Source organism: Phasianus colchicus, chromosome 2 (genome assembly GCF_987193195.1).
Source record: "Phasianus colchicus chromosome 2, bPhaCol1.hap1.1, whole genome shotgun sequence".
NCBI lineage: Eukaryota > Metazoa > Chordata > Aves > Galliformes > Phasianidae > Phasianus > Phasianus colchicus.
Genome location: NC_143437.1, coordinates 50977833 through 51004609, shown reverse-complemented (window position 1 = coordinate 51004609; position 26777 = coordinate 50977833). Strand labels below are relative to the sequence as shown.

At 39.0% G+C, this 26777-nt stretch overlaps 1 protein-coding gene across 12 annotated transcripts in view; it reads right to left on the bottom strand.

The window, feature by feature from the left end:
- ARID1B (AT-rich interaction domain 1B) overlaps positions 1-26777 on the bottom strand; it is a 317322-nt gene that overhangs the window by 220757 nt on the left and 69788 nt on the right. For all 12 annotated transcript variants that reach the window (XM_090135650.1, XM_090135644.1, XM_090135646.1 and 9 more), the window contains exons 3-4: positions 20229-20369; positions 1542-1652 (exon numbers count right to left, since the gene is read on the bottom strand). In XM_090135650.1, the coding sequence (XP_089991776.1) occupies positions 1542-1652; positions 20229-20369 (252 nt within the window). The remainder of the gene's footprint in view (positions 1-1541; positions 1653-20228; positions 20370-26777) is intronic.

Genomic DNA, 26777 nt, shown 5'->3' with positions numbered 1-26777 from the left:
CTCTGAACAACAGCATTTACAACAAACCTACAATATAAGCTACACTGTCACAAGGTTAACATTCACTGTTAATACCACCAGCTTACGCATACCTAGAATAATAATGAGCTACTAAATATACCGAACACTTAGGGACACAGATAATACCCAACAGTCTGCTTAGATACTATGGTGATGGAGGTAGGAGAGAGCGTGGATTAAAAGTAGGACGATTGTTTAAGACAAATCACTGGCAAATTAGAACGTTATTTAATAAATAACTAGTTCTGTCTGTCCTAATAAACACTGTTCATGAAAAATTGAGGTAAGAACTTCATTTTAATATATATATATATATATTTAATAGCTGTTGCCTAAAGAGTTTAAATAGCAGTTGCCTCCTGTTTTTAAAGTAATTGCCAGCACTCATTTCTGAGACCTGTTCAGAGAAACTGGTCTTCTTAAAAAAGGTTTCCTGTCAAATTAACACTGGTTCAAAGTAAACGGATAGCTTTTCTCACACCAGTTTTCATAGCTTCTCCTGAAGCAGGCACGTCTCAAACATCATGTAAAGAATTTGTGGCATATGTACTCTCCTGGGTGCCTAAGATATAACTTTAAATGCTGTGAAGATGTTTACTACCCTTCTTTTAAGAACTGACAATAGTGCCATGTGTCAGAGGGAAAATATACAACAAACTGCCAGACTTCACACATACATTTGGTGTTTTGATAGGTAAACTCTTCAGAAGAATCTCTCTGCTAACTGGAAATTAATATCCAGTAAACTAGCGAAAACATTCTGTAGGTTTGCAGTGCATTCTTCTGAGCTAAACGTCACAAAGCATATAAACAGTTTCCACCTTTCAAGCTGAACATAATGTATTCTTGTTGGTTGAAAATCAGGCTATTTTTCTAACAACAAACAAGAAAATCTCCAAACCAGCAACAGAATACAGAGACAAAGCCAAAGAGTACTTTGGCAATTACAGTAAAATAAGACCTTCAATAACACAAGTAGCTGCAGTATCTCTGTAAAGTGTATTAATGTGTGCTGTTTTCCCCCACAGCAGAATGCAGAGAGCTCAGAAAACAAAGAAAGGTTATTCCAAAATAATCTCCCAACCAAACAATCAACCAGCCCAAGTATCACCATCATTCCCACTACTACACTTCTGTCTGTAGTAGTAGACCGTTGCAGAATTAACATGTCAAGCTCATTATTTATGCTTAGGGTTTGGAACAAATAACTCATGGTGTCAGCATTCTAAATCAAAATATACTGAAATCCTTGGAAAACTGCGCAGAAAAAAAGCCTCTTCCTCATCAGATTGTTTCGTGCAAGTACGGAATTCCTAAAGCCCAAAAGAAATATCGATCTATTTCCTCTATGCAAACATAAACGTGCACAAATACAAAACATGGATGTGGAATGTGACATTTTAAACCGGTACAACCCCTAAGCTAAATCCACCACTCATATACAGGTTCTCATCAGCCTGTGAACAACCTTGTTTATAATTTAAAAATACTGCGCTCAAAGAAAAACATTGATTTCTTACTGGTAAGCTCGATGGTCTTTCTTGCTGGATTAGGTTCAAGTCTTCATGGTTAGGCTTTCCTGGGGCCATAGGGGCTTGAGATCTGGTTCCATAGCCTTCCTGAGACATGTCCTGCAAAAATAGATGTAACAGAATTATTAACTTGACTCAGTAATTACTATTAAATTCACTTCACATAAGGGTGAAAATATAATGACTGCAATGAAAAAAATTAAAAAATATACACCAAGTTTTTACTAGTTAAATCAACTTGAAAAATATCCATAGGTACCACTATGACTAACAGTTTTTCAAGAAATCCCTGTGGTACAGTGGCAGCCAAACATGCCTACAGGTGGCGTGGAATCAGACCACTGGTAGACAGACCAACACATGCCAAAAAAACAACAAACCTTCTCAACCAATGACCCCCTGTACCACAAAAGAGGAATGAGCACCAAGTAGTCAAAACTTTCATCCTACTCTTAGATGAGTTACCAAGCCTTTTGATGAAATACTGAGCCAGGTAGAAGGACTAGACTGCAAATAAAGTTGTAACCCTGCTGTGTCATCAGATGCCTGTAACAATCCTGGATTTACCAACACTATGACTGACACGGCTTTCAAAGGCTACTGATCAAATGGTGGTAAAGATCACATCTGCTGGAGATGTGTTGCATCCAATGGCTTAGAAGGAAGTATTTAATTGAAAGCCACTCCAAAGCCTGTACCAGCAACCGAGGGATTTTCCTCCCAGTGCAAGCCCAAGCAGCCTTAGGTAATGGTCTGGCACCAGCCCTGCTGCAAAGGGGCCAGTGGGGGCCAAACAACCCTCTCCCACCCCATATCCCACAGCACAAACTTACTTCACATGCAAGATACTTGCCTATTACAAAGCCCTAGATTCAGGCTTCATTGTAGCTGCTATACTTCACATTGGCAGCTCCTACTAACTCAGCAAGGAAAACAACTGAAAGCACAGTACCTCCTTCAGCATGGGTAACTGGCAGGGAAAGCTGAAAAACCAGTTCTTGACTGCTAGAAAAAAGATATCACACCTTAAATGTTTTTCTTTGTTGTTTCTAAGTTTTTCGATTCTCTCTTTCCCTTCCCAAGCACATTGGAGGTTAATTTGCTCCAGTCATCCCCTTGAATCTAATGCTTCCATCAAAGCCTGCAAGAGGCCGGGCAAGGGGAACAGGGAGGGACAAGGAGCTTTCTCTGTGCCACCCCCACCTGCACTGTGTGATCACACTGCTGCTGCTTGCAGAGACTGCTCTTGCAGTCAAGTGTCCGTATCCACACAAGTTATTGCTCGCACACAGCCTGCACAGACCAGTCGCCTTGCAGAGCAGGAAAGCGTTCTGTCTCATTCTGAGCCCTGCTCCTGACAGAGACATTTGTTAACAGCCACACTGCTTCCATTCAGCTCCTTCCATTGCTTTGAGCTCTCCTGAGTTACTTCAAGGGATGCAGAAAACTCAGCGAGGCTCATAAAACAAAACCCAGCAAAGCTGGTCGGATGTAAACCCAACAGCGAGAGATCCGATCCGCAAGCCTGTGCCAAGCCAAATCAAGAAGCACTTAAAAGGCCAGCACTTCAATGTGGTTACCAGCAGAGGGTAACAATTAGGCTTAGGGGTGACAAAGGCTGATGGCTGAATGATGATTATCCCCTGTGACCCCCCGCACGCCCTCCGCCCAGACCGCCACTTGTCACACAGCTCTCCTGCTGCGCGCACCAGCAGGTTCCTGTGGATTAGTGGCGAGGTTTAAAACCAACAAACGGCACAAGGCCGCCATTCAGCAGCCTTCACCCTGCCACAAAGGAGGAGAAAGGTGCAGGACAGCTTCACAATAGGCAAACAAATGAGCAAACCTCTGCTTTCCCCCTCATTTCAAAACACACGCGCACACTCGCGCACACGCGCACGGCTGTTGTCCCTGTGCAGATGCTGTAACAAACCCTGCCACGGAGATCTGGGCTTCCAGGTCACCTTTCTGTGTGCTTCTCTAATTCTTTACAGATGAAAAAACACTGAACAAGAACCATTTGTTGGAAGAGCAACAGAAACAAAAGCAAAAATTATCCAGAAATAACAGAAGTGGTTAACAAAAAAAGATAAATGTAATATTTGCTTGGGAGACATCATTCTGGAAACACAATTACTCCTTTTTCTAAAGAGACGGTACAGGCTTAGGACAGTTTTTCTGAGAAGGAAAAGAAAACCCAGGAGCCTTTAATTCCTCACTGAGTACCAAGCATGGATTTCCCATTTGCTAAATTTCACTTGAAACCTCATTTCCTACTTAAATTTCTACGGGAGAGGAAGAGGAGAGTAAAGAGCACAATTTTTCATGAGAAATATCACATGTTGAATGGAATTTACTTTTACCTGAGTATTGAAAACTTTGAGATGTCTTTCTGCATACTGAAGTGCACATAAAAGAATATGAACATTACAGCCTTTGTCTTTTTAATTGCACAACTTCCATAATGTCTTTCTTTCTGACTGTTAAAAAATCAAAACGATTTGCTCAATATTCTGTATTAGGTTTGGAAGCAAATACTGCAGTGTTTGTTATGATGAGGATACTTGTGCACTCCAAACGAGACTGAGACCACACAGTTACTGCCCATGCTCACTGTAACGCCACTAGATGCTTTGATGACTGCAAACTTGGGAAGTGGCTCTTAAGTGAAAAACTGGTTTGCTCTCTAAGCTTGAGGCACAGGAATCTTCCTGAGGATATGTGCATGGGATTGTGTGTACAGTTTTCAGTGTTTATACATATGTGCTGTCCAATAAAAACAGTCAGCTTACATAATAAACATGATGACAGTTAAATCATAGCACGTTACACTAAGAGGTTGGCTTCAAAACCAATGTAATGTTTAGTTTCATTCTTTCCGAAAAACAGGAGAGAGAAAATCCCTAGTGTTTTCCTTCAGTTCTTCATGTTGGAAAACGTTAACATACAGCATATTACTGAACAGATAAAGTGGATTTTGAGAAAGAAATAAAACATAAGGACAGAGGTATTAGGGTAAACTGTCCATCACTGAAGAAATGCACATTCTCTCTTTCAGTTTAGAAAGGTCATTTTTCTTTCTAGTATCTAGGGATGGATTTATCAGGAAATGACGGGAGGGAAATTAAGGGAAGAGGAAACATAATGCTATCTGTGCTACAGACGTGGCTAAAAGTCCCCTACTGATATCAGAGCTCGGTCTTCTCCCAAGATCCCTGATTTTTTCCTTTGACTTCCAGTATACCATCTTTCAAAGCTGTGATTTTTTTATGAATCACAGAAAATCCTTCTGCCCATAGAAGACAAGTATGTGAGTACAACACAGAGGAATCCAAGCTTTCATAAACAGAAGGCTACAAGTTTCCACTCAGAACTTCCCAAATTGGCACCAATCCAATCATATCATAGCTGGTATAGCACAAACTGTCAACAAAGTTGTAAAACAACTAAAAGCAGGGTTTCCCCCATCAGATTTTATAAAAGGTGCTGGGAGAAATAATCAGCAAGTCATAAACATGTACTCGACAATATCTGAAATATAACCTGTTTTTAAAAAAATCTTTATACTGTGAAATAGGTAAGCCAAAAAAAGGAAGAAGGAAAAAAATGAATATGTCTGTGTATACACAGCCTAAAACCTACATATTGGTTAAGTTGTCCAGACATCAATCATTAACAATTACTGTATGATTATGGACAGTAACAATAACTAACTGCTTATCATCCACAGAGCCAGTTGTTTACCTCTTGCTCACATATATTTTTAGCTTGGGCTACATATTGCAGTGGTATATGCAGCTCATGATACGTAGTCTGAGGAAGAAAGAGAAAGGTATTTTCTTAGCTCTTGCTCTCTGATGTTGTATTTATTTTACAAACTTTTTGTCTTTAATTCTGGTATGGAGTGTCACTAAGTCAGAGCTTTCAAGTGAAAAAACTGGGCTGCAGGAACGTCAAAGGATCCTGTTCTTACCTCCCCCAGTCTTACAGCTGGTACTGTGCTGGGTCTTCACATGGCCACTCTGTGAAAAGGTGCAACTTAAAGCTTGCCAAAGATTAACTCCCTGCCTCCCAGCTTTGTTCATTGAGCAGGACTGGCCTGGGAAAGGTTGGGTGTTTCTACCAGTCACCAAATTGCAGCTCAAGTCAACTGCACAGCAACCACTCTGGAGCCAGCCGCAGATAGACAACCTTTTCCTTTGTGATGAGCAAAATTAGTGTCCTGCTTTTGATCTCTAGCTGGACCCAGTTTAAAACAACCAAATCTGTACACATTTATGTTTTCTCTGCAAAACTGAATGAATGTAGCGCTAGTAATGTGCAAAGCCATGTAGATGAAACACACTAGTTTTAAGTTCTGATAAAGAAGATAAGATCTAATTATGATACAGTTTGAATTTTTTTTTTTTAATGGGTAATGAAAACATAGTAAAATCGTTAATGTTTTAGGGAAACCACATTTAAAGAAAGGCTGAGTGAGAAATATCACTCAGACTTCATCCACTTCTATTGCAGTAAATTGCAGAGGGATAACATGGCCACTCAGGAAGGTACGTATCATAACAGTTAAACTGAAGCAAAATAATTTATGGAAAATAATATTCTACTCTTACATTTTAAAAGCTGATTAAAAACTATTCTAGTGCTTGTATCCTTGTTTTAGTTAGTTTATCCCTAGAAGACCTCAACTATGAGAGCACTGATTTCTACAGCAATGGAACAACAGCAAAACTGAAACCAAATGTTATTTTTTTCTTCCCCCACACCACCTGAGAATGAAGCTCAGGGCTCAGTTAAACACTCAAGATAAATATACAGCTCTACTATATAAGATTATTTTACTCTGATGGGATACTGTGGAATAGAAAAAAAAGCAAGTGATATATTAATGGCTATAGAAAGACGCATCTTGTTATCACTTACCAAAATATCTTTGTGTGCTGTGTCATTACATAAAGATTAAGACATTTCTCTTTATTTTCATCCTCATGCAAAAAGCTACAATAAAAAAAATATTCCTTACCTAAATGGTACTATATCCCTATACAACCAACCTCGAGCACAATCCTAATATCTAAAACATCAACTCCCAGGTTGTTCACTGCTTGACAGCACAAGAAAAGCAGCAAAGGACAGACAACCTGTTAGAAGAATATTGCAGATAAGGCTGCACTCAAAAAAAAATGTTATGCCTTATGCAACACTGAAGTTCACGGAAGCAGGCAACAGAATGCAGCCCTGTGGGGAATGGTCCACAAAGGACAAAGAAGTACAGAACTTCACCTGAATCCCAGGCAGATGGTCTGCAGAGGTCCTACGGGGCATAGATGGACTCCTGCAGAAGATCCTGGGTCAAGAAGAAATACATACATGTGCCTTGAACTTTGAAGTTCATGAGTCAGAAAGGGGGGAAGAAACAAAAAACAACTAAAGCCTTAGAGAAAAGGAAACTGGTATCTTGCAGCTGAAGAGCACTGTGTTCAAGTCAGCAACCGAATCTCTTAACTGCACAGAAAAAACAGGTGATGTCAGGAAGGAAGGGCTTGGTAGGTCCCACACCACCAACTGATTACCAGTGCAATACAGTAATCTTCTTCAGCATGATAGTATATATTTAGGTTCTGAAATAAACTCTGCTCATTATCAGAATACCTAGATCTTTTCAAGCCAAACCGCTACCACTGCCAGAATGAAGACAGCTGTCCTGAGGTACAGTGAGTACCTGAAGAAATCTGGAAAACCTGCCAGTTTGGATATTTCAGGTGTAGACCAGTCATCATCAGAAAGACATCTGATCTTCCCCAATGTAATTAATGCCATCTCTTCTAAGATATCTTCTTAGATATCTTTCATTCTGACAACTTACTGTTTCCTAGATCACTTTTTTAAACTAATTCAAATACAACCTACAATGGGAACACCATTTTTTTCCCTTCATGATCCCCATTACCACAGAATGACAACCAAGCTAAGCCTCAAGACACAGGAGGGAAAAGGAAGAAAAAAAAAAAAAAAGTACTTCTTGCCTCAACTGCTGGCTGTTACAAATTACCTTAATTAAGCAAATACATGATTAAGGCTAAGTCCATATGCCATCTACTCAAGAAGCTATTAGAAACTCAGACTACCTAACTATGGAAGGTTTTTTCCCAGTAGAATACTGGGAAAATGCACTGAACGCACACAGGGTCAAAAATAGCATCCCTCATCCTAGAGGAAGGAAGTTATTTGTTTGGACAGATTAGTTTAAGTCACATATCAGGTAATCTGAGACAACTAACATGAAAGATGAGTCCTTCTTCCTAAACATTCTAGTCCATTTTTACATACGTCTTGTCTATATGGCCTCCAGGAGCCACATTAAGCTAGTGATGCAGGAAGAGCTCAAAGATGAAATCATTCTCTGAAACCCTTATCTTGCTATTCTCCTTCCCCCACTGCTGCATTCCACGGATCACAGAGCATATCAGTAGTGGATTTAATCAGAAACAAGACATTTCTTCTAGTTTTCTTCTCTCACACTTGGAACATTCCACATGAAAAAAAAAAAAATCAAGTTTGATGGTTGTATTAGAATGTGACTTTCACATTGCTTTGCCTGATAAATGGCTTTCAATTCTTAATTTACAGGCAAAACAAGCCCAGTATAGCTTCTCTTTTTTCTACAGACGTAACATTCAAGTGTGAATAAAGAGATGATAGCAAACCTGAAGATGTAATCTGGGAAATACAAATATAACTTGGGTAAAGCAAGTATTTTATTTCCACGAATTTTCCCATGTTTACAGAGCTTTTTGAACTTTTCCTAAAAAACCATACAAGACCAGACCATGCGACCACGCTTTCATTTTCTACACCCACTATTTCCTTTCCCTGCCCATCCTTTAAGTGACAAAGCTATATTTAAAAGAAGAATGAACAAAGAAAAGAGTGCTGGCAGCTTTCATATGTCCTTTCAGGATGAACCACCACACGAGCGCGATGACTTACAGGTCTCGTGCCACTCAGTGTCCTGCCCTGCCTTCCTAAGGCTCTGAGCTCTTCAGCAGGCCCAAGGCACTGAGGGGGTCTGCCAGCCCCAGAGGAGCGCTGTAAACCCAAGACTGAGCTGAAAGCAATAGAGGGCTGGAGTGGAGCAGCACTTCAAAACTGCCATCTCCTCCAAGTTGGTGGCCCCGGGGGGGAAAGAGCCATCTTCAGACGCCTGTTGGGGTGGAGGAGGCTCTGGGAGCATACGGCTGGCTGGCAGAAACCAGGTCAGGGGACTGCCCGCAGCTTACCGCGCGCTGAAATCCTGCAGCCAGCTTACGGAATAAAGAGAAAAGCTGCACTGAGAGCAGCTGCTACCTCCAGGCGAACAGAGTGAAGGACCCAGAGACAGGACTTCCGTGCTTGAGGCTGAGAAACATCTTTGCAGCATTTTCTTTGGGGCCTGTCTTTATGAGCCAAGACTTTACCCAAAGGCTCATGAAAACCTGAGACTCTGTAAGGCAGAGTTGCGAGCAGCACTGAGAACATTACACTGTGGTCACATCAAACAGGGAGTGATGAGGGGCTTTGGTTGGTTGGTTGTTCTGTTGTTTTCCTTCCCTAAATATACACCTAGATTATGTTACAGGCAACACCTGTGTAACAGTTCAGTGACGCCCATCAGGTTTTTCCCTAGTACTCCACCACAAAGCCTCTTAAAAGAAATGACTGGTGTGAGGTTTGACTACTGTTCAACAACGGAAGAATCCTAAGAGATGGAACCGAAATTAAGATGAAGAAAAGCCTGGCATAGAGGGTTTTCTCAGCCCAACCCTACTATCTGGGTTAACTGTTGAAATGTGAGAGGATTAGCACATTTGGGGCTGCTGCAAGCAGGGCAGTAGCTGCATTACTGTCCTCTCTAGCTCTGCAGACTGTGGAAAAAGAGTACCATAAGAGCACAAGAACCCTTAAATCCAGCCACCACATGGAACAAGGAGTACAAAGTGTGCAGAAACTTACAGAAAGAGAACAATTTAAAGGTGGAAGCATCCAGCAACAGAAGCAATTCAATGGACTGCACAACACAACATTATAGGCCAACACAAGCAAGCTATTTATTTCATCTTTGTGATAGAAAAGCCTTCAACACCATCACCACAACCACAGTGTTTTCAAGACAGAGTATTCCCAACTGGGCTGCTGTTGGGAGTAGCCAAGAATGGGAGGATGTGGAGAGCAAATGGTGAAAACTTAAACCTCTTCTGTGACCAGACCGCTGGTCTTTAACACATCAATGAAAAACAAATCAAAAAAAATCAAACCAAAACTGTGACATTCACTAAATGTTGGTAAAGGATTTCTAGGAAATAAAGGAACAAGAAACCTCTCTTTCTTTGTGAAGATGACAAAGCAAGACCTTTGTGAACTCTGTAGGCAGAGAGCCAAAAAACATAAAGCCTTTATTCATAAGGCCAAAAAACATTTCATTTTTTATCTAAAAATATGTATGCAAAAGACAGGTTGTAGATGGGTACTCAGCCATCAGGGAGAAGTGTGAGGATGAGGCTGGACTTTTCCGTCGCCTGATTACTGAGGAACAGCATTCCAAAAGCTGTTCTAAATTGCACTGTGATAGGACAGAAATGCAGTAAAAGGGAAGTACTGGAATGGACTTCCTTCCCTGTGACTGTAAATAATGTAAATGCTGACCTATATTCAGATAACATCATCTTAGCAACAGAATCCCAACTCAAAATGCAAAAATAAAACCAAATGTATGTAGTGCAAACATATTTGAATACTAAAGAAAATATGAGCAGTGAAGAAATACGGTGGTAAGTTTTATGCCAGGAAATATTAACACACTTATTTTCCCCACCTCTGAGGAAAATAGTATGTGTTAATTTAAAGCCATAAAAGAACACTGCTGCATTGCAGCTGACCATAAGGTATAATTTACAAGACCGCTAAAATTTGGAATATATACTGCTCTTATAGAAAAATAAATCGCATAGATTTATTAACACTTTTCAGACTTCTTAACTTCATCACTTAATTCTCTCTACTGTCTCAATTATATTTCAGATTTTTTCTTAGAACAGGGTTTGTGCACTTACATTATAAAATATTTGCATATGCACACTTGTCTATGAACACCCATTAGATTAATGGATCATAAAGTAAATGGTTATTATGTGATCAGGTACCTTTTGAAAAACGTACTATTCTGGTTAACTTACAACTAAATTTCAAAGGTACAGATAAAATTATTTCTGGGATATTAATTTTGATCTCAGAATAATAGTAAAATACTCATTTAATAATAAGGAGAGTGGTAAGAGGAACAACACTAGTTATGATCACTCATCTCCTAAAACAAAATAGTTTTTTTATCAGTCTGCATTCCAAGAGTTTTACTATCAAGTTAATTAATAGACTCCTACGCTAATATCTAAATGCCAAGCAGTTAATGGCATTGAACTATAAATGGCTTTGTCTTTGCTCTTGTAAGGTTATTTTATAAAGCAAATGCAATTCTATCACTTCAGTGATTTAATGCAAGCTTTGTGAGGTTAATATTCCCAAGAAGTTGTAGAATAAAGAACCGCTTTAATTAACCTTCTGTGATTTAAATACTGAAGAAATCAGAATTTAGAAACTTTAAACAATACCACAACAACAATACTACCATTCTGTGGATCAAAGCCAAACCACTAACCGATTTGACAACACCGAAAAGCACATTTACACATGTGCATCTCACTATATTTGTAAATTGAAAAAGACAAAACACACTTTTCTACACAGAACACACAGAATTAATGACAGATTTCACATAGTTTTTGTAGCTGAAGTGAGAAGTCTTTCTGTTCAGGATTATTTACTTACAAATACTATCTTCTTGAGTTGGTGAAAAATAAGAGCTGCTTTTGAGATGAGAGATTTTTTGTTACTGTTCACTGAACCTACAAACTCGTTGCATGCAAACAATTGGCTGCTTACAAAGAAGTAGCGAACAGGAGTTAAGACTTCCCTCTTCCCCCAGACTAATTTGCTCTTTTTCCAGTTTAGCAAAGAAGAGGCTCATATTGCCAGTGGTTCTTGATGATACTGTGCACTAACTTCATTTCAGTACAAGAAAAAAAAAATCCCTGATCAGGACTAGGGCCTCTGCATAGTTCATCTTAAAAGCCAATAAGCTGTGATACACGCTTACCAAGTTTAGAACTATAAAAAATAAAAAAATTCTCCAAGTCTGAAAAATTAACAGCTATTATAAATCGAGATACAAACCACTAAGGAAAAAAAGAGAGGGTTTTGACACTCTTCCTGGAATGATACAAACAGTGCTGAACAAACAGCACCTTCCCCAAATGGACAACAAGCAGCTATTCCCACCAATGGGGGAAGATGTAGCACAGCAGGAGTCACAGTTTCACCAAACTCCTGAGCTGATTAAGTAACCTCAGCCAGAGGTAAACAGTCACAGGCTTAGCGCTAACTTGGTGTTACTATAGCATCATGCTTACAAGATAAGATTTTATAAAAGCAAAAATTAGACTAGCTGGCAAAGATATCAGTTAAGCATTAATTGAATGTATACCAGTTCAAACGTCATATGCCATTCCCGAAAACATTACACACATTAAAAAGGAAAAAAAAAAAAAAATTAAAATTAAAAAAAAAAGGTAAAAATTAACTTTATGTACAAATATTGTTCCTAAATTTTTCTTTTTCTTTTCTTTTTTTTTTTTTTTCTATATCACAGCAGTGTTTAGCAAGGTAAGGAGACTACTTTTTGTGAGAGAGGTTCTGGCTATTGGTGGCTTGCCTTGAAGGTGTGTGAGTTTGGAAGCCTATTGCTGAAATCCTGCTTTCCCACTCCTTCCTCTCCACAAGTCTATCCCAGCTTCATTACAGATACAAAAATCAAAGCTGTACCACGATTTCTGATATTTGTCTGATATCCCTAAAGCAGGTTAGCAACAAAGTGCTCAGTGTACCAAGACAGATGTCTTTATTAAAAAAAAGAACTTATACTGTTTTTTGTTTTTTTTTTCCATGACTCTAAATTCAGGCCCCATGGAGAGGAGGCTGGAAAAGAAGTAGTTATAGAATAGTAACGTATGACGACTTTCACCCGGCCACTTGCTTGTCCAAGATTCCTCTGCTTGCTATATACTCTCAGATCTATCTTGTACAAGCCAACCAACAAGCATTCAACAGAAATAAGAGTTCTTAAAGCTACAGATTTGGGGTTGAATAGTTTAAAGAAATAACTTCTTTGTATTTCTTTACCTTGGCAAGAAAATAATTACTTTTAAACGGAAAATAAGCCCAGCATTTCAGAACAGCATGCAAAGAGGCACTAGACACCTCTGTTGTGAAGAGAACGGAAGCCATGAAGGATTTATGGTGCACAAGAAGCAGTTGCCACTTGCTGTTCATGATGGCAGGCACCAATCTCTTCTGAACATTAAACTTGCTTATGGGTTCTCATATAACTATAATAGCCAACATTCACAAAGAATGCTTTCCTATATGGTTGGCAGCAAACGTCAATTTAACACACAGGCATGTTCTTTTCCAGATTTCCTGTGGTTCATAACACAACAAATGCTAAGAGCAGCCACTCACCTAGTGGTGGACGACTACAACACAAGAGTTAGAGGACAGAAGACAAACAATCCTTATTATAACTTTAAGCCTTGGGCAGCTGCATGTTACTTGCAAGCCCCACGTCTAAATTCTGCAGGAGTTCAGACTGAACTATGGTACAATTGAATGCTAATTCTGTGCCAGTTTCTAATAAAAGAGCGGGAATTTTATTATAAACAATAATTGAGTTTAGGTATAAAGCTTTAATTTGTACTTGTTGAGAACTATCTGTGTTACTAATGTATTTTGATATTTGCATGCTATGCTATTATTCCTAACTTACAACAACGGCATTTTTTGTACAATTACACCCCAAAACAGCTTGCCAGCATTAATTAATGTGCTGCTTATTTCACTGTTAAAGGAACTTTAGCAGCTCGCGTGAAATTGGAAAACAAAACTTCATCCTCATGGTACCAAAATCACTTCAATAATTTGACGCATTTTGCCACAATACAGTTTGTTCTGTTTTCGTGACAGTCATACAGCTTGGACATGAAAACACATTAATTAGTTTCACATTTTGTTCACATTTTCAAAGACTGTTTCAAATGGGGGTAATGCTGTCTCTGTCCCACCTTGCACTGACTCAGCGCTACAAACAGATGTCCGCAGGGAACATTCCCACAACAGTCCCAGGCTGCTGACTGAGACCAGCTCAAACCATGCTGCCAGTTCAGAAACAGACCTGAGATTTATGGCTCTCAGAGCCCCCTGAACAGAACCAAGTCAATTTATTCCAGTTATTAGTACGAAACAAGCATTTTATGAAGAACAACATGGCTCCTACAAGATATCTGTTCAATGTATGGCCTCTCTCAACTCTCTTCAGCCTTCAGAGCAGCACCCCATCACCGTTTTCCCACCCCTGTGGCCCTAAGCCTGGGCTCTCTGCATGGGGTCACTCCTGAATGGCACAGAGGTCTGTCGCCTGCAGGCCTCAGCAGAAGAAAGCAGTCCCAATCCTGCTCTGACTCCTGCTCTCTGTGTGCAGAAAGCTTCGTAGGGCACTGGAAAGATCCGCTGATCCACACAGGGTAGCACATCACAGGATATCTGTGACCCCACAGGATAGAGCTTCCTTCTGGAGAGTCCTTGGGGCAGTGCCCAAGTGAGACATGTGTGCATTAATGCATTTACACGGGCAAACAGCGTTAGCGCATGGGAAAATGGCTTTAAACTAAGAGAGAGGAGATTTAAGTTAGATGTGAAGAGCAAATTCTTTAATCAGAGGGCAGTCAGGCACCAGCACAGGCTGTTCAGAGAAGCTGTGGTGCCCCATCCCTGAAGGTGCTCAAGGCCAGGTTGGATGGGCCCTGGGCAGCCTCAGCTGGTGGGGGGCAGCCCTGCCCATGGCAGTGGGGTTGGGACTGGGCGGACTTTAAGGTCCCTTGCAGCCCAAATCATTCTGCAATTTTATGATTCCTCTTCCCCTTGCTCGGTGGACATGAGCATTGAGTTTCCACAGATGGGAAAGATGGTTCTCCACGGTAAGCTCTAGGGTTTGGGTTCTAGCTTTCAAAACTTATTTAAATAAAATGTGTTAGTAAGGTCATCTTGTTTGTTTGCTTGTTTATAAAACATTTTATCCTTTTATTTAAAAGCGGCCGGAAGGGCCTGGCTGTTCCTTTAAGGCATTTTTTAAAAAGTTGCAGTAACCACAAAGGAATGGTTTAAAACTACATACACACAGCTATTTGTGCACACTTAACCATGGAGAGCAATCCCCCATAAAGGTTCAAGCACCTGACCCACATTAAGGATCTGCCACACCATTTTCACCTTTCGGTCTCATACTTGTCTTTGAGAACAAGGATCAGCATAATTCTGCTCTAACCTGGAAATCAGAGAGAAGAAAGCTTCCAGGAGTGCTTCAAACAAAAGATGACTTCAGGGTAACAGTAATGGGCATAGAATAAAATCACCATTTTTGTTCTAACAAGGTTGAGATCATAATTATTTTTTCAATTCCGCTTTTTCTGTCAAAAAAAAAAAAAAAGATAGGATCCCAACTCATATAATAACATATTAAATCTGTAAGGTATGATCCTTTCTCAATACATACAAACACATGCTACATACAATATATAACACAGCTATTTCAAAGCTACTTGGAAAGTATAATAACCCAAAATATACATCAAACTATCTTAACAAAATAATGTTTAATGATGACAGTTTAAGCTTGCAATTACATTACATTCTTGAGAAAAAAACAGCACTACTAGTTATGGCAAAAGATTTAAAACTGCAAAAACAACTGAAGCGTTTATTCATTTATATGCCATTTCAAGATGAAAAACCCTGCCAAGGGCAACACTCTAGTAGTATAACACATCCTTCTCTTTTTTTTTTCTTTTAAAGAGCAGTAAAGGTTAAAAAAAAAAGTATTAAAATGCACGGAGATATCTACATCTACTGGCAATATCTGATGATCAATGACTCTGATGTTCCTTCAATAAATATGCTTAAAAATAAAGCTCTTCCTTTAATGCGTTTTACACAGCAGGTCCTGATTTGAAGAGGAGATGACTGAGTCTGGCTTACAATACAGCTCTGTAGTAAACTATGCCAGTATTAGTATCAAATCACCCCTTAAGAAACTTCCTTTCTGCCACCAAGCAATCTATTTTACAAAGATCTAAATAACTTATAGTTTAAACATTCAAATAAATTCCATTCTCCTTCTTCCTCTCTATATTTATTTCAAGAATGAGAAGCCACTAGTCACTGGAGCAGACCCAGAAATTATTTTATCCGTTTACTTTTATTGACAAGATTGCATATTGCATCCAAGTGAATCAAAGAAAAGGAGCAATAGCCTCATACATCCACAATACGTGAGAAATGGAGATGAGAACCAATTCAAAGGCACAACACAAAGAATTATACCTGACTGCAGAAGCTCACTCACATTCTAACAGTGCAAAAATACAACATTATCTGTATGAAACTTGGTATCAGTTTTCTTCACATAATAAAATAGTCAATACAATACACTGCAGGATTTCACATAAAATGAAACTGGTGGCACATAAAAGCCCACCATCAACCCAGAATAAACCCTACTTCCAGTTTGATAGTCTCCAAAACAAACACACATGCCTTGTAGGCATAAGCCTACAAAGGAAACAGAAAATACAGTGGGAAAAAGAAGGCAAATTACCGAGCAGTCCCCTTTCTCTAGCCTGGACTCTGTTATCTGGAAGTAAAACCTGGTGAATTACACTTTCATCACAAAGAATGCAGTCATGGAGATGGCTTATTTACCCTAAACCTTTTACCCTTACAGAAAACTTCTGCAACTCACAACTCCCCTGTTACAAGCAAGTTCAACTTCCAGTCTGTAAGGAACTGAATAGGATTCACAGATGCCTACGCAGACTGAGTCAGGAAAGCTGATCAAATTGCACAGGACATACTCTTATTTGCATTTGAGAATACTTTAATATCAGTTAAGACTTATTAAAAGTTTTGTAATTGAATTTTCTAATCAGCTCAGTCAATCTATATGTCTTGAGGAGTGCGTGCAACTCTTTTTTTCTGACAGCAAAAGTGAATGAGAAGGATCCTCTTAGGCATTTTCTCCTACCTCAGTACTTACAAGCAAACAAATCTTGATTCTCCCTGACCATAAAGTGGAGTGAAAAATAATTTTTGTTTACCTGTTTCTAAGTGGGAGACTTTGTGCCACCCAAACTTCAATAATCATTCACAGTATTTGTATTCTTTTTCCTAATTTTTTTTTTTTTTTTTTTTTTTTTTTAACTTTTTTCTCTTCAAAGTCATTTCCCTTGTCAAGAAGGCAGGCAATCATAGTAAGCATTTTCCAAGACTGGGAAATAAAAGAATACCTCATTTTAAAGCTAATGAGCATTTGGCCATCATTCAAGGTACAGGTCATGAACCAAGTAAATGGTCTTCAAATGCAGTTTTCCACCGTAGCAATAGAATGAAAGGAATATCCTAATATGACAATCAACTAAATGAATGCCTTCCATCTTACTAGCTACCTTGAGCAGCACTGTCCTTTTATTTATACCTTGTTACTGATATACTTTATCTGTTGCCACATTTAATATTTAAGCTGTAAACGTTTTGGAGGCAAAGACAACCTTTTTTGTTATGTACTTGTAGAACACTTTGGATAATACAGTAGTAAGCCACAGATGAGGCTTCCAGGAGCTACTTCTTTATTATTAGAATGATCTCTTGGCCATACTCTCTAGGAAGATGAATACTTGCAGTTTACAGCTTACCTATGATTCCAACTAGCCAGTATGTAGCAAAAATGTCTTCAAAGTCCACGTTCTCTTCTCAAGATGCTGAAAGTATCAACTTGTACATTCCTCAGAGTTGGTACAATTCAATAGTAAGACTTGCTAATGCCAATTCTGAGCACAATAAGCAACAAAAATCAGGATTTTTAAAAAACGGTTAACGGAATACATGAGACAGGAATTGACAAAATTCCAAAAGAAGAGCAGAACTAAGGATGACAGAACTAGTCTTTGTAAATTGTAATTGAGATTGCCTCACATTTTCTAATTGACAGTATTAGATAAACAGGAAATGGTGTTTTAAGAGGGGGAGAGAAATCAAGATATGCTAACTGGTGCATATGGTGTATATGGTTTTATAGTTTATTTTAAAATTAGAATATATAAAACTAATATTAAAACAGCCATGAAGCCAATCTGGAGATAGGGAAAAGAAAAGAAGCAAGACCAAAGGTGTTACAAACTACAGCTTTTATCTCTAATGAGGCTCAACAACAAGGTGCTGGAACAGGCTGCCCAGAGAGGTTGTGGATACCCCATTCCTAGAGGTATTCAAGGCCAGATTGGATGGGGCCCTGGGCAGCCTGGTCTAGTATTAAATGGGGAGGTTGGTGGCCCTGCATGTGGCAGGGGGGTTGCAGATTCATGATCCTTGAGGTCCCTTCCAATCCTGGCCATTCTGTGAAGAACTACATTAGATTTTTAGTTTTATATGAAATAGTTGCATCTACACATAAATACTCCTGGAGAAGCCTGTGTAATTCAGGGATTGAAGTCCAGCATTTAAAGGAAGTTGAACATTACTGAAGAACAGGACAGTCAAAGCCATTTGCATGCCATGAAAAATTTCAGGTGTAATTTCCAGACTAAAGATTACCAAATGCAAGGCTGTGTACATTACTCCTTACCAACAATCTGCATTTGCAGATGCAGGCAAAAATGTCTGTTTATCTTGAGACCACAGTTTCATGCTTGGTGTCTAGATTTAGACAGTCAGATCCTCAGAGTAGTAGAGTAGTAGTTACAACAAGACTGCTATCTTCTACCTCTGAATCTCTCCCTGCCTTCTTCTTCATCTAATATCCCTGAAGTCTGTAATATATGGGAGGTTTTACTCCCATTTTGCCTTTACCATCTTCTATGATTCCTGCTCTTCTACAATACCCTCCACAAACTCTCACTTTACAGGCTAGGATAACAACAACAACAACAAAAGTAACTGGAATGAGTATCAGCAGATTTATCAGTATCTTGTTATTTCGTAAGTCCTGTATAGTCAGCATGTCTTCTATACTTCTAAACTAAAATACTCAATCCATTCAACTGACAGTATTTAAAATATGAAAAAGTGTCCAAGGCAGCAAAACCCATTTCAGTTTCACAAACTGTGATATGTAGACCGGAAGAGCTGTTTTTCTTCTCTCTCATGGGCTGTGTTACTAAGAATTCATCTGCTAAGATTTTACCAAGATGCTTATGAACACTACTTCCAAGTTACAGACAATTCAAGCATTTAATGCCAAACTAAGAATGAAGAAAATTGAAGTCAAGTGCAATATTTGAAGTCAGTTACCTATAACTGACTCCATTATAACTTGAAGATAGTTACCTATAGCTGACTCCTATAACAAGAGATGGAAAGATATGACATTTACAAGAATATCACAAATACGATTAAAAATTCTATTTAATAAATGATCCAGCATTTTAATGAAAAACAAGTTAACACTCTCAATGGAATTTTAAAAAGCAGATGAAGAAAAATTAACATGTAATTACACAGTGAAATCACCACAGCTTAATTTTAAAATCAAAGGAGAGGAGTCTCCTGCATCACTGCTACTTACAACATCCTTTATTAAGTTTACTTTGTACAATATCTTTATTCCAAACTGAGATTTCTACATTGTACCAGCATTATCCCCCAAAATTAATCAGCCACACCTGACAGAATTTCTCCTAGTGATCTGAAGCAAGTGCTGATGCTTTCACTAATACCAGTCTTGAGCACAACTCACTTTTCTTAGATTTCCCAGAATGGAGAGCAAGCTTTAGCTTCATCCTTCCATTTCCAGACCAGCTCTCTGTGATTAACAGAGCTACAAACGTCCATTTTGTTCAGTATCTAAAATCCATGTATTTCTCAAGCTCTAGGACATTACCACTTCTGATCTTAGTTAAAAACAGAATCATTTAAAATGAATTTTAATAGCTAGCACATAAGATGCAATTCGAGAACTGAAATGCATATTGAATTATGGGTTTTTACTAACCGGTTGGGCAAAAGTAAATAATCGAAGTAAAAGCTGTAATGTCAATTATAAAATTATCTCTTAGAAAGCTCGCACTGATAATGCAGCTGCAAAATGCCCTTAAATCGTCTGTCCTAAAAAATGAACCAACACTAAGAACAAAATAACACTGACCATATTAGGTGTAGGAGCTCTCGAAATCTGTTTTGTGAGGGAAAACAAAACAAAATGAAAGAAAACACCCTCAAGCTCCACCATCATGTAATCCATACTTGTTTTTAAATACAGAATTAGTAGTTTCTGGGGTGTGAATACCGGCCACATTCAAAAAAGCCGATATAAAAGAAATCCCAAAAGCGTGCATCCATGTGCATATCCTCCAAGACTTTTCAGAAGGATGTTGAGTGACTCTGTGTATTTCATTTTGTTTGCGCCAGCATAATCCTGGAAAGAGGTCAGGCAGGCTCTGCTCACCACGCACAGAACATTTCATGCTCCAGGACAGTGCTTACCTGCTGGGCCTGGTATCTCTGCTGGGCCTGTGACAGATACTGTGCCTGGGGCGGCAGGTGCTGCGGCTGCTGGTTGTAGTATGGCTGCTGGCCCTGCTGGCAGTAGCCACTCACGCCTTGCTGACCATACTGCGGCGGTATCTGTTAGGAGAGTCAAGCAAAGCAAATGGTGAGTTGAGACACAAAGCTGAGTTCAGTTACATCTGTAGGCTAACCAGCCTGGCAGCGATATCCTCAGCTGCAGCCCTCACCCCCCATATCTCATACTCAACAGTCAACATAAGCTCTTAGATCCTCCTGCCTGAGCAAGAGAAGCAAGCTAGAGCACTCTCTTTAGTCTCCCTTTTCAGGGAGGACTTCTGAGGAAAATGCCATCCATCTGAACATCACAATCCCATACTGTCCAAGCTTAAAATACACAGGCAGTTATTTTAAATGTTTGCTCTCCGTAGGCACACTACTGAGGTACATCTACAGAAGAATCATTCTGCTGCAATGACCCAAAAGCAGAACTGGATGTAGCAGCACAACTCTAAAATAGACACTGAAAGAGAAATACCGATCTTTTCCAGAGCAAGAAAGTACTCATCTTTGTGATATTTTCTTTTGTCCATAACGCTCAAGCTTTTAGCAGATGTACGAGTGCATTTAAGCTTTACAGGAAAAACTTAGGGTTTGGAGAGACTTGGTTTTTAGGAAGTTCAATCTCTTTCTCCTACACCTACTATGATAAATCATTTTAAACAACAGACAAACCCAAAAAGAGCACAGCATAAAATAAACCATTAAAAGTCCTATGAATGAACAAACATGTGCATGTATTATGCACTGAGAAATCCTCCCCACACACTGAGAATTAAAATTATAAACAAAATCAAGTCAGTTACATTCTGTTATACGAATTTTCTGTAGCAGTTTAGGTGGTAAGCTTTTTGTCAATAGATATTGACATTTCTTGAGATATTTAAAAGAGCAAACATGCAACAAGCCCAATTCTGTCTGTATTACCTATTTTAGGTATGTTTTCTCCCACAGACAGTAGTATTATTTATAATATTTTACATGAATGCTACATGCAACACAGGATTTCTCCCACCCGAAATAGATCTCCAATTGGTCTTGCACATCTCTGCCCTAAGCAAATATCTCGGATACCTGAGTACCTCTGAAATGTTTTGATCTTATAATTGTTCCCACTGAGTCTCTGATACTCTGATAAATCTGTTTACTCAACACACAAACACATACCTATTCTACCTAAAGTTAGCTTACTGTATTCACTCAACAATACAGTGATATTTACTGGGCAATAATAATAATATAAAGTCAAATTTAAACACATGTTTAGTTGTTTGGTTTTTTTAAACTATCACAATTTCATCTGTTTTTACATCTTATGCCAGGAGCCGGTAGTCCTACATCTTGGTAGCTCCTAAACTCAACACTTAAACCCAACTTTTTCTCCTTGCACTTCAGTTTCCTTTGGCACTACTTCACCGAAATGTTTGTGTTACCACGTTAACCCTTTTTAATGAATATTTTTAAACTGAAGGGATGTGTTAAGAAGACTACATGGTTCAAAAGCATGAACCATGCTACTGCAAATGAAGACATGGAGATTTGGGGTTATTGAGTGAAGCTGGTGAGAAGAATGAAATAATGAAATCAGGCACACAGGCTGTAGATTGATCAGGGTGACGAGTAGTAAACCCAACAATAAATTGCCTACTACACAATGGGTGAAAGCAGCGGAGAAACTGGATCACTGGAATATCAAGCCTCAGACTAAAGCACTAACCAAAGTCCTACGACAAATCCCATAGATGAAGTCAATTACCAGGACAATTTTGCATCATCCCAGGAAACAAATACAAATGAAAGGCAGCTGATGACAAAGTAAGACTTTAAAGAAAATGGAATTCCACCTCTTGAAGCAGGGGCCTGGAGTTTGTTCTCGTCAGGAAGAACAAGTGTTGGGACTGCCAGGCATGGACAGACTATGGCTACACTGACAACAGTGTGCTATGAAGGATCATAGGCAAATGGAAGATTTCAACTACTTGCCTGTAGACCGAACAAGCGGAATAAAGTGCAGAGCCTGAAGTATTAGATCAATGCCGAAGGCTGTTCCACAGAGCTGTGGCTAAGAAAGGCCGCACAAAGACCCACTGCCTTTAGCTGAGTCCTGAGCTGCAGGAACCATCTTGTTCCAAGTCTACAGCTGCAGAACCACAATGTATCAGTGACCACAACACAGCTAAATTGAGCATCCCTACAGGAACAATGAAAACCCAGGAGTCTCCTGTTGTTGTTCTTAACTTCAAAGAGTCTACCTACATAAAAAGGAGAAAACTTGTTAAAAGGAAGCTCGAACAGACAGCTAGGAGAAATAAAATCTGACTGGCAGCATCAAAGCTGCTTAACAATAACCACATGGAAAGCAGAGAACCAATATTCACCAACTATTAAAGACCTGAGAAGAGCAGACGGACATCAGCATGGCTCATAGTTGGTTTCCACAATCAAAAAGGCATCCTTCGGTAAGTCAACACCAAGCCCAAATGTAGAAAACAAAAAAGACTGTAAACTCTGGCACTTCAAATGTAATAAGGCAGGACAGAAGAAATTGGAAGAACAGCTAGAAAAGGGAAACAAATGAGCAGTGAATCATTTCTTCAAACACATCAGGAGCAGAAGGTCTGCCAGAGAAGTGTCAAGTGATGATCAAGGTATACAAGGAGATTCAGAGAAAACATCACAGAAAAGCTTAATGATTTTTTAAAAATTTGTTTATTTTTGTTTTGCATTAGCATGCACTGTGGAAAAAGCTTGGGAGTCGCTGGAATCGCTCTTCATGAGTAACTCAAAGAATATGTCTGACTATGATGGAACTAATCATGGAGCAAACTGACAAAAGAACAGTAAGTACTGCTGAACATGATACACTCCATAGATCTAAATGGACTCAAGAATGAAATATTTAAATTATAAATGGTGGTATGTAATCTCTAATTCAGAGATACCTTGGTATGCAAGAAATGAAGAACTGTTTAAAAAGAAAATTAAGACTGCAAAGAACTGATGGCTTATACTCGTTTATCCAGTACAAGCAAGAATGAAGATGCGAATTAACAAACGTGGCTTTCCAAAGGAAGAATCCCTCTCTTCAGACTTCTTAGATTTATTAGAGAGGGTCAAATGCAAGGGTTCTGAGAAATGCAACAAGAATGATCAAAGACATGGAATAGGGGGTACATAAGCTAGAATCCTTCAAGTCTAGAAAAGACAGCAGGAAATGAGAATATAATGGAAACTTACAAAGTCACTGCGTCCAACACAACTAGAAGGCACTAGATGAAGCTAGAAAAAGCAAACTTCAAAATGAGATACAGGAAGGTTCTCTAATCACAGAGGTAGTTGATGTTTTAAACTTCTTGCCAAACAATGTTTTGAAAGATCAAAGTTTATGAGGACTACAGCAAAGACTGGACAATTTCAGAGAAGATACATCCTCAGAGGGTTACCAAATATACAGAGCCACATCTGGCTCAGGAAGACTCTGAGCTGAAAATAGCTGGAGGCTTGAAGAGTGCTGGGGGAAGTATCATATGCTTGCTTTGTTCCAACTCTTCTCCGGGCATCCAATTAGAGCGTCTGCTGGAGATGGGATACAGGCTACATGAAACCTTGATCTGACCCAGTGCAGCCAGCCCCATGTTCTACCCGTCTCTTTGCAAAGCGTGTTTCTCTCCTGCAAGGGAGAAAAGCAAGGGAACGTTGACCTGCAGGATACTTCAGTAGTAAATTAAATAACCTGAAGGGGAAATAACACCTTCACTGCCAATAGCTGGGGGACTGCTCCAAGTTTATAAATATTTTCTCTAGCGTTCTACTTCCAGACAGTGATATAAAAGAGGGTACTGGACTCCCCTTCTGACCTTAGGTATCGGTTACTTACATTAAATTTTTCCTCCATGTTCTTTCAGTCTAAGTTTTTGTGTGTTGTTTTTTTTTGTTTTTTTTTTTAAGAAAAACAACAACAACAATACAACAACAGCAACAACAAAAGCCCTCACACACAATAATCCTGATACTTTTGGATGTCATATAGTCAGTGCAGCGACCCATCACTAATGCCTTAGTAGAACTCTCAGTATAATTTCTGTGGCTATTTAAATAAATAACAAACAACAACATGCAAATTAATCCTCCTGCTTTATTGATGTGGATCACAAGATACCGCTTATGGACAAATGTTTATTAAACAGCATATAAAGAAGCTTAATTAAAATCTCCCCAGAACAAAACAAATCTGAAGCCAATTACTTACAATGCCTGGAGTGAATGACCCAAGCATCATCTTTCTTCTTAAGGTAATAGTTCCCTCCCTTTCTGCCTTACACCCACATTTGTTATGATATACACAACACAGCAGACCAGGATTTGGGAAACTTCAGCATACCAGTGGTAAGACATAGTTCTTGGGACAGCACAATGAGAATGAGTTTGAATATATTTCTATGCAAGCACAGAAACTGTAAAAATTGCTTTGCGTCCTACCTGACTTGCAGAGCACAAATAGCATTATTCTGGGAGAAGTACGACTGACCACTGTGATTAAGTTGCTCTGGTGGCCAAGAAAAAAAGGAGTAGAAGAAAAAAGAAGAATAAAAATGGCAGACAGAATGAGGAGGTGAGAGAAACCCAATTAAACCTTAACTTAGCTCATTATCTTTAACTCTTGCTTGAAGAAGGGGTCTTGTGACAGACATTCTTTGTCCAGGAAATGCCTTGATAGTAATGGAAGTTTTTTTGCATTTTTTGCATGCATAATCCATAGCTAATGTCATAGGAGAAGGATTGTTAGATGACATTACAGTCATAATTTTTAAAATTAAAATGTAGCAGAATTAGTGTGTTAGCACAAGTACACTAATAATACCAGCAATACGCTGCTACTGCACTTTTAAGCCATCCTAATGGCTAGGTCCAGTCAATAATGGAAGGGACTACATATGTTCCCTATGACAAAATGCTCCACTTTGGGTCTTGCCTGAACAGCATGAGATGCACGTACTGAGGAAACAGCCCTGGCAGCACTGGCCATTGCAATGCTTCTACCTGCAGTCTGTCTGGTGCTCAAAATAGGAAGGCAGGCCCTGCTCAATTTCAGTAGCAGGCATCAGCACAGCTCAGAAGACTTGAAGCATATATTCATAATATAAAAATCTGAACAAAGGGCAGCATTAAGCCACATTTCCAGAAAGAGAACTCCAATGGCAGGGGAGACAGTCAGAGGAAAAGGTGACTGTAGTGACTGTATTTGATGCAACAACGTACTTTGCTGAGAAACGGTGAAACAAACTCCAACACTGTGAAATAAGTATTGTTTTCAGAAGCAATCATCAGTAACATTCCACTTTCCTATTAACTGTAACACTGTAATCACATAGAAAGTAAAATACAAAATTGTTAGCAATTGGGATTCCCAGGGAGGTACACCTGATAATTCACTCTAAGAATTGAAGTAGTACATTTGTGCAGCCAAGAAAACGTCATATCCAAATTTAATTTTAATTATCTTAATTTTACAGGGGTGACTTCAGTACTAACTATAAAGCAGTTGTTACACAGTTCCCATAAAAACATCAAATAAAACTCTGGTCACCTGAAACATATGCCCCTTCAATCTTAAACGTCCAAAGTCGGGCATCCACCAAAATGTAAGAATTTTCCCCCATACATTTATACCAGGCATTTCTCCTTACATTTGAATAGGAATAGTCACATGGGAAAATTACCCTTTCACACACTTACAAAAATTCAGTTTCTATCTAGAACTTTCAAGTTCACATAAGCACAAGGCTTGAATAGTGCATTTAGCTGCATTACAGTAAGAGAATATAACACGCTTGCAGCATAGGAAAATCCTCTGGCACACATTCAGTGGCAGTGAAGACTCTAGCAGTTAGTACACTGTAGAACTGCATCCAACCCTAGTGTGCTTGTGCACGTACAAATTTTTCTCACAGTGGCAAAAAAAAAATCTAAAAGGAAACCAAGTAAAAAGCTGTGTTAATGTCAAGATTATTAATGAGAAGTATATAAGAAATCCCGATGCTAAGGCATTTTATTCAACAGTCTACAAATTCTATTACTACTTATCACTTATATCTTTGACCTTCTGACAAGACATTGGTTACAACACTCACTTATGTGACTGCCTTTCCTAGACTACCTGCCTTCACATTTCTGTGTGAACTTAAAAATCTTATTAGAGACTTTAAAATATTAACACTGGGTCTGATAGGAGCTTACCCTGACCCAGACGCACAAAACAAAGGGGTAGAAATCACATTTATGTCACAGCACAATAATCCCGACTCCAGAACGTGCAAGGGAGCAGATTTTGCTGAGTCATTAAATGCAAGTCTACGTCGAAGACTGCAGTGCAGTACGCCGATCTGCAAACCAGCTCAGATACAGGAAGAAGTCTATACCAAAATCCACGCTACGTTAATTCACCTTCCTCTGCAGAAGGGTGAAATA